The sequence below is a fragment of the Pimephales promelas genome, chromosome 25 (genome assembly GCF_988280905.1).
Source record: "Pimephales promelas chromosome 25, fPimPro1.hap1.1, whole genome shotgun sequence".
Lineage (NCBI taxonomy): Eukaryota > Metazoa > Chordata > Actinopteri > Cypriniformes > Leuciscidae > Pimephales > Pimephales promelas.
In genome coordinates, this window is record NC_142793.1 from 13,298,028 (window position 1) to 13,306,764 (window position 8,737).

The 8,737-nt window shown below is 41.7% G+C and overlaps 1 protein-coding gene across 3 annotated transcripts; it reads left to right on the plus strand.

Annotated features, from left to right (window-relative positions):
- The first annotated feature begins 626 nt into the window (after nt 1-626).
- On the plus strand, nt 627-8,689 carry rag1 (recombination activating 1). 3 transcript variants are annotated; one of them, XM_039657011.2, is made up of 4 exons: nt 627-1,059; nt 2,116-2,457; nt 3,289-4,424; nt 6,142-8,689. In XM_039657011.2, the coding sequence occupies exons 2-4, from the start codon at nt 2,138-2,140 to the stop codon at nt 7,890-7,892; spliced, it is 3,207 nt and encodes a 1,068-aa protein (XP_039512945.2). In that variant the 5' UTR covers nt 627-1,059; nt 2,116-2,137; the 3' UTR covers nt 7,893-8,689. The 3 variants fall into 3 exon arrangements, with proteins under 3 accessions (XP_039512945.2, XP_039512943.2, XP_039512944.2); XM_039657009.2 differs by having other exon boundaries at nt 2,119-2,457; XM_039657010.2 differs by lacking the exon at nt 627-1,059 and adding an exon at nt 1,093-1,250 and having other exon boundaries at nt 2,119-2,457.
- The last annotated feature ends 48 nt before the right edge of the window (nt 8,690-8,737 follow it).

Genomic DNA, 8,737 nt, shown 5'->3' on the forward strand with positions numbered 1-8,737 from the left:
ATGCTAAGCTATGCTAAAAGTGGTACCGCCAGAACCGGAGATTGGCTGAATGGATTCAAAAAAGGTAAAACTCAACAGTTGGAGTTGTAAAATGAGCGTATTTAAAAAAAAAAGTGGAGTATCCGTTTGATAAAGTGATATAGTTTCCCCTACTATGGATAATTTGTTTATAAAGTCAACACAAATAACCATGTCTCAGCAGGATTCTGAAACTGTGAAATGCAATTGGACTATACCCTATCTTTGCTATGCGTTTCCAACTTTTCAATATACCATAAATGACGTTTTAGTCAGTCAGCCTTGAGTAGTTGGTTGTCAGCTCTCTTTTAAATGTATTCCTTTGATCTGATGTGTTTTAATGGTGTCTGTTTTTCTATACAGAGGGGGATCAAATAGCAAAGCTGCAGCTTGTTGGTTTGGACCACCTGCTGGAGATGAGTTTCAGAGAGCACTAGGGGAAAACAGCAGGGGGATGTGTTAGTTTGTATCCATGTGCCTTGTACTAACATGTTTACGATGCAGAATGTGTATGTTTGTGTGTCTTAAAAAATACATGATCTATGTTGTGTAGTGAGTGTTTGAGTATGGTTGTTAGGTCTGATGATGATGATGATGATGATAATTTGTACTTTAGGCATGTCTTGATTTGGAAAAATCGTTTTTTTAGGGTTAGTATTAATATGTACTATGCCAATTACAGGTAGCATAATGTAAAAACAAACAAGAAATCTATGGCATGCCCTCATTGGGTAGCTTACTGTGTGTGTTTATGTGTGAATGTGGTTAGCATCACCCCCACCCCCTTCCCGAGACCTCCAATGTTTCTCAGGTGCTAAAATGTGTCAGTTGAGGACCCCACAGTGAGGTATAAATAGGACTCTCTTACTATGGAGAGACACAGTCTTTTATAGGAGCATCAAGTGGGTGAGATCCAGCCAGGCACTCTTAGAGAGAGAGAGCCTGGAAGACATCCGCACACAGAAACGCACTAGGCCTCCCTTGTGCCCCCATGCAGAAAGACCCCAGGGGAGAATTCACCAGCTGAGCCTCAAAAACAAGGTAGGACAACCCAGCTGACTGACAAACTGAATGCTCTCAGCTGTTTTTGTGTATGCATGTCTCAATAGTTCACTTCAGAGCTGATAGCTGAAGAAACCCAGGGTGCAAACACAAGCTGAGAGGGAGAAAAAGAAAAAGAGAGAGATAAAAAAGAGAAAATGCCAGCATGTACTCACCATGGGAGTGTTATGGTAAGCCCTTGTTGATTTATTGATCAGGAAAGAGGACCGTTTTGGCTTCTTGCGGATGGGATGAGAGAGGAGTGTCACATCGTGACACAGTTGTTTTGTGAATCTGCAAGGGTTTGACAGCCGCTGCTAGTCCGAATGATGTGACTTCTGAGCTAGTCCTGTTTTTTTTTTTTTTTTTTTGCTTGTTTATGCATACTCAGTGAGTGACATGGTTGAAACACTGGATAAAGTCTGATTCATAGGGATTGTCTGGCAATTCAATTATTCCTCATCCAACTTCAGTCAATGGCTGTGCATCATAAGACTGGACTTTCTCTCGAGCTCTCCGTTAAATGTCAGCAAGCTCCTCTACGGACTTAAACTCCTGTTTCAGCACAGTAAATGACTATTATAAATGATTGACAGCCCTTGAGGTGTCCATTTAACAAAGGGAGGGAATGAAACAAAAGATGAGGGATAGAAAAAGGGACATGGTGGGTCCCTAGGAAGGAGAGAAGTGAAGTTTTCAGCTGTAGATCGATTTCTGAACGCTTGTCTCATGCATTTTACAGAGGCACTAAATGCCACTTATGGTATAATGCTGTACTCTGGGTCAGAGCAAAGCTCTCACGCTTGGGCTGGGATTTCAGGGCTGCTTTTAACAAACAATGCCATTAGACTTAAGTAAATCTGTCTGATTGTGTCACAGACTTGGAAATAATGTTGCTTTCCTCTGCTTTTGTGGATTTGTAATCCTGAACCCCTCTTTTTCTATTACACCTAAGAATATTCCTTGGCAGCCAAACTAATCTCATAGTCTCATAAACTCTCGATTCATAAAGAATTAATCTCATTCCTTCGCACTTTCATTTCTCTCTCTTGAAAGCAGCTGAATCTAAGCTGACACCATGGAGAAAGGGAGGTGGAGTTCTGAAGATGCTCCCAGAGCCTCCATGCCTGACGAACTGTCTCATCCTAAGTTTTCGGAATGGAAGTTTAAACTCTTTCGGGTCAAGTCCATGGAGAAGGCCCCTCTGTCTAATGAAACACCGGTGGAAAAGGAAAACCAGCCTGAGGTGGAGATGGAGATGGAGATGGAGATGGCAGGCTCTCCCGGGAGTGTTATGAAGCTCTGTTTTGGAGGGAAGAGTAAGGAAAACATGGAGAGCGCTCGAGGGAGAGTCGACCTTAAGCTGCAGGAGATTGATACACATATGAATCTTCTCAAGTGAGTCTAATGACAATATTGAGGGATCTATGAATTCTTAATGTTAAGTTGACTTGTGCATATTCCGACGCAAAATGAACCTTGGGTCTAATAAAACATCGGTACCTAGTCAATCATTCTCCGAGATTTGTTTTCATGATAATCGAATGCAAAGAGTTTTATCTCTAAAAACTGTTTAGCGTATAACGCTAGTACTGGGGGCATTTACGAAGTAAAAAGAAATTGCTAGTTTATACCACTAACAAGGCTCAAAATAGCCCCACACTAACACAGTAACATAATGAGGGTCCATACATGCAAAACGAATCATTGAGAACTTTGTAAGTGTAAGTCTCGGTAAGTCGATCCCCGAACGCCATTCATCCAGTTCAGAAGTTCGCTGAACTTCCATGTGAAATTCATACAGTTCAGCTCACTCAGCACAACGTTCGTGGTTTGACTTGTCGTGACTGTTTTCCAAGATGGCCCCAGCCTGTATACGCGAAGTGAACTGTCTTTATAAAGTATTTTCCTATTAAACGGTCTGTACACTTACAAAGTTCTCAATGCTTCGTTTTGCGTGTATGGACCCTCATTATGTTACTGTGTTAGTGTGGGGCTATTTTGAACTTTGTTAGAGGTATAAACTAGCGATTTCTTTTTACTTCGTAAATGCCCCCATTACTAGCGTTATACCCTGAACAGTTTTTAGAGATATTCGATTATCACGAAAACAAATCTCAGAGAACGGTTGACTAGGTACCAATGTTTTATTAGACCAAAGGTTCATTTTGCGCCAGAGTTCTCCTTTAATAAGAGTCAAGCTTAGTTGTTTTCTTGTGTATTTTGCAGAAGCCTGTGTCGTCTTTGTGGTCTCACAATACGGAAGACTAAAGGTCCATCGCATAAAGTCCAGGGAGACTTGGAAGAGTCCAGCCGGTGTGCCTTGCGCAAAATGGGCTGCAAGTTGGTCACCTGGCCCGAGGTGATCTTGAAGGTCTTCAAGGTGGACGTGACAACCGACATGGAGACGGTACATCCGTCATTGTTTTGTCACAGATGCTGGACTGCTGCCATGAGGGGAGGGGGTTTCTGTTCTTTCACTAGGACCCGGATCCCAGACTGGAAGTCCCACACTTCCAACTGCAACCTCTGCTTCCCTAAGAAGAGCTCTTTTCAACGACTGGGAAGGAAGCGGGCCAAACCACTTAAAGGTGCACACAGCCTCTCAAAGAGAATCAAGAGGGATTCCCCAGAAACTTCAGGTGCCAATAGATCGTGGAGACAGACCACAGAGAATCCTGTGGGATCCGGTGGGAAAGAATGGTTAAAACTATCAGTGCAGAGAGGACAATGGGTAAAGAATATCACACAATGCCAGAAGGACCATCTGAGCACTAAGCTCATCCCTCCGGAAGTCCCAGCAGATTTGCTTCGTGCTGTTACTTGCCAAGTGTGTGATCATCTGCTTTCCGACCCTGTCCAGTCACCGTGTCGGCACCTGTTCTGTCGGGGTTGCATAGCAAGGTACAGTCGAGCTTTGGGCCCGAACTGTCCCACCTGTAGCCAACACCTGAACCCATCCCACCTGACCAGGCCAGCCAAGTTCTTCCTCGCCACCCTTAGCTCTCTTCCTCTGCTTTGCCCTAGCGAAGGATGCAGCGACTGGGTCCGATTGGACTCCTTTAGGGAACACTGCCTCAACCACTACCATGAAAAAGAGTCCCAGGAAGAACAAACACCTTCAGAGCAGAATCTCAATGGTTACTTGCCAGTCAACAAAGGTGGGCGCCCTAGACAGCACCTGTTGTCGCTGACCCGTCGGGCTCAAAAACACAGGCTGAGAGACTTGAAGAACCAGGTGAAGGTGTTTGCTGAAAAGGAAGAAGGAGGGGATGTGAAGTCTGTCTGTTTGACGCTCTTCCTTCTGGCATTGAGAGCTGGGAATGAACACAAACAAGCAGATGAACTGGAAGCTATGATGCAAGGTAATGCCAAGAAACACATCACCCACAATATGTGACTGTCAAAGCAGTTGTTGTCAAATAAATACAACTAGAATGAACAGATAATGCATTTTTGATGTACTCACATAAGCTTGAGAGCAACCAAATAACATTTTTACAAACTAATATAGTGCATCATTTGTTTTTTTAATGATCTAGCCTAATTTGAAATGCCTGACTGCAGTTAATTGTATTTAATTTTATCGGGGAACAACAGTTTTAACATGTAATTTTACACAATCATGTTTAGGCTACTACCTGCAACTAGATTAAACACATCCATGAGGTCATCTTCACAAAAAATAATGAATTATTTTCCAATGTGCCTCACTATCAATTTAAATATAATAAGCACTAATTTACTGAATGTGCGCGCACACACTGATACTACCAGTCAAAAGTTTTGGATCGCTATAAGTTTTTTAATGTTTTTAATATCTATATTAATATTATCTATAACTAATATTAATAATGTATTTAATATTTAAGTCTCTTCTGCTCACCAAGGCTGCATTTATTTGATTAAAAAAAAACAGTAATATTGTTAAATATTATTACAATTTAAAATAACTTTTTTTCTATTTTAATATATTTTAAAATGTAATTTATTCCTTGATCAAAAGCTGAATTTCAGCATGACTCCAGTCTTCAGTGTCACATGATCCTTCAGAAATCATTCTAATCTTTGATGCACAATATATATATATATATATATATATATATATAATCAATGTTGAAAACATTTTTGTTCTTCAGCATTTATTTGAAATATAATCTTTTGTAACATTATACATGTCTTTACTGCAACTTTTGATAAATGTAATCTATTCTAGATGAATAAAAGTATTGATTAATTATATTTATTTCCCCCCAAAAATAAAATAAATATGATTACTGACGCCAAACTTTTGAACGGTAGTGTTTTATGTTACAAAACGCTTTCAATTTCAGATAAATATTGTTCTTTTGAACTTTCTATTTATCAAAGAATCCTGAAAATAACTGTTTTCAACATTTATGAATGAGAATGAGAGATGTTTCTTGAGCATCAAATCATCATATTAGAATGATTTCTGAAGAATCATGTGACACTGAAGTAATGATGCTGTTGATCACAAGAATAAATGACACTTTACTATATATATTTACATAGAAAACAGCTGTTTTAAATTGTAATACTATTTCATATCAATAATGCTATTTTTTGCATTTTTAATAAAAATAAATGGAGCCTTGGTGAGCAAAAGAGACTTCTTTTAAAAACATTCAAAATCTCACAAATCCAAAACTTTAGACTGGTATTGTGTGTGAGACTCAATACTCAAATAACAATTCTTGTAAAGAGCCTGTTAGGATGAAAACAACATCAGTAGCCCTTCTATCTGCAAATGACATAGACACCGTCTAACCCCCCAAGGGAACAGGGCCCAGCTGGTGCCTGTTTTCATCAGCAGCCAATATCAGTATTTCAGGCCCAGCTGAGTCACCTCTCTTCTAACTTAAGCATTAATAATCTCTCTGATCTAGAACAATTAGGACACATTCCACGCTGGAGCTATAATCAGAATTACAGAGATTGTTGCATTCAATTGCTGGTGCTCTGAAATCAACCCACATTTAGGCTAACAATCTCACTTATTTTAAGTTTATTCTGGATAAACAGTTCACAGTGTTGTTTTCCCTCTGTTTTCTCTTCCAGGCAGGGGATTTGGTCTACATCCTGCAGTGTGTTTGGCTATAAGAGTCAACACCTTCCTCAGCTGCAGTCAGTACCACAAGATGTATCGCACTGTGAAGGCCACTAGTGGCCGCCAGATATTCCAGCCCCTGCACACACTGCGTAACGCTGAGAAAGAGCTTCTCCCCGGGTACCACCAATTTGAGTGGCAGCCGGCTTTAAAAAACGTTTCCAGCTCCTGGGATGTGGGCATCATTGATGGCCTCTCTGGTTGGACAACCTTTGTTGAGGATGTCCCTGCGGATACCATTTCCAGACGATTCCGCTACGACGTGGCGCTGGTTTCTGCATTAAAAGACCTGGAGGAGGATATAATGGAAGGACTACGAGAGAGGGGGCTAGATGACAGCATTTGCACGTCCGGCTTTACTGTGGTGGTGAAAGAATCATGTGATGGTATGGGAGATGTCAGCGAGAAGCATGGAAATGGTCCAGCGGTTCCTGAGAAGGCAGTGAGGTTTTCCTTCACAATCATGTCCGTCTCCATCCGAGTTGAGGGTGAGGATGATGGCATCACCATCTTCCAAGAACCAAAGCCAAACTCTGAGCTCTCTTGTAGACCTTTGTGCCTCATGTTTGTGGATGAGTCCGACCACGAGACCCTGACGGCGATCTTGGGACCCGTGGTAGCAGAGCGGAAAGCCATGATGGAAAGTCGACTCATCATATCTGTCGGTGGCCTGCTACGCTCGTTTAGATTCTTCTTCCGGGGTACAGGCTACGATGAGAAGATGGTTCGTGAAATGGAAGGACTAGAAGCATCAGGCTCCACTTACGTATGCACACTCTGCGACTCAACCCGAGCTGAAGCCTCTCAAAACATGGTGCTTCATTCCGTCACACGTAGCCACGATGAAAATCTCGAGCGCTACGAGATCTGGAGGAAAAATCCTTTCTCGGAGTCCGCCGATGAACTCCGCGACCGGGTCAAAGGGGTTTCCGCGAAGCCTTTCATGGAGACCCTGCCTACTTTGGATGCCCTCCACTGCGACATTGGCAATGCGACTGAATTCTACAAGATCTTTCAGGATGAGATCGGCGAAGTCTACCAGAGGAGCAATCCGAGTCGTGAGGAACGCCGCCGTTGGCGGTCAACTCTGGACAAACAGCTAAGGAACAAACTGAAGCTCAAGCCTGTGATGAGGATGAACGGGAACTATGCGCGCCGGCTGATGACACGTGAGGCCGTGGAGGTGGTCTGTGAGTTGGTTCCTTCGGAGGAACGACGTGAGGCACTCAAGAGACTGATGGACCTCTACGTCCAGATGAAGCCTGTGTGGCGATCCACATGTCCCTCCCGAGACTGCCCTGACCAACTCTGTCGATATAGCTACAACTCTCAGCAATTTGCTGACCTCCTTTCCACCACATTTAAGTACCGCTATGATGGAAAGATTACCAACTACCTCCACAAGACTCTGGCCCATGTTCCTGAGATTATAGAGAGAGACGGGTCTATCGGGGCTTGGGCCAGTGAAGGCAACGAGTCTGGGAACAAGCTGTTCAGACGTTTTAGGAAGATGAACGCGAGGCAGTCCAAGACGTTTGAACTTGAAGATGTTCTGAAACACCACTGGCTGTACACCTCTAAGTATCTTCAGAAGTTTATGGAGGCTCATAAGAATTCAGCGAAAGCAATGCAAGCCACATTTAACCCAGAAGAGACTCCAGATGATGTGGTTGATGTGGCTCTTGAAGTTCCAGATTTTTGAGTTTTTCCTCTGATTGACTTTCTTTAATGGAGCGTTTTTCTTGCTAATGAAAATATTGTTCAGTAATTGATTTTATTTCTTGAGATGAGATGTAATATCACGTTTAATGGCTTTATTATTCAATTCATAATTTTTTTTGAAGCCAGTGCATAAACGTGAGCTAAATTGTTTTATGGCAGAGATAAAATTATATGGGCAGAGCTTTTTTTTTTCTCACTAGATTTTACAGGCAAATTGTCTGTGTTTTATCTCTCGCTGCTTGTGAAATATGAGGGATTTCATTGTATTGCCAGGTTGTGACAACTTCACGAATTCATTCAGAAGGGTTGTTTCTGAAAACTTATGAGGGAGTTGTAAGTCACTGAAATTGTGTTGAAGGAACCCCACATTTATGAAGGCTGTACTAATATATCACACAGGACAAAGGCATAATGAAATTAGAAATGTGAATTGTCTCCTTTGCAGGAGGGCTAGAGAGAAGGATTATTTTAGCAATGCATTTATTTTGAACTGGTCCACAAATGACTCCCATAGACTCTATGCTACAGCATTTGCACATTCATTTAGATCCTACCCTATATTTCTACCTCAGTCTTCCATCCTACTGCCATTCACACACACATTTTCAAATTTTCTTGAAGAAATGGCAGTGTATTTTACTCAATAAAACCTATTGACTATTGTCAGACTTACTTTGTGTTGCAGTTCAGAGGTATGTGCTCTGTTCATCTCTTGTACCTCAATTTATTAATCATGTTTCTCTTATTTTGTTTAACAATCATTGTGTTTATTGTATTCTCTTAAAACGGGAGGATTTCAGTGATCCACTTTTTACTTTGACTTGA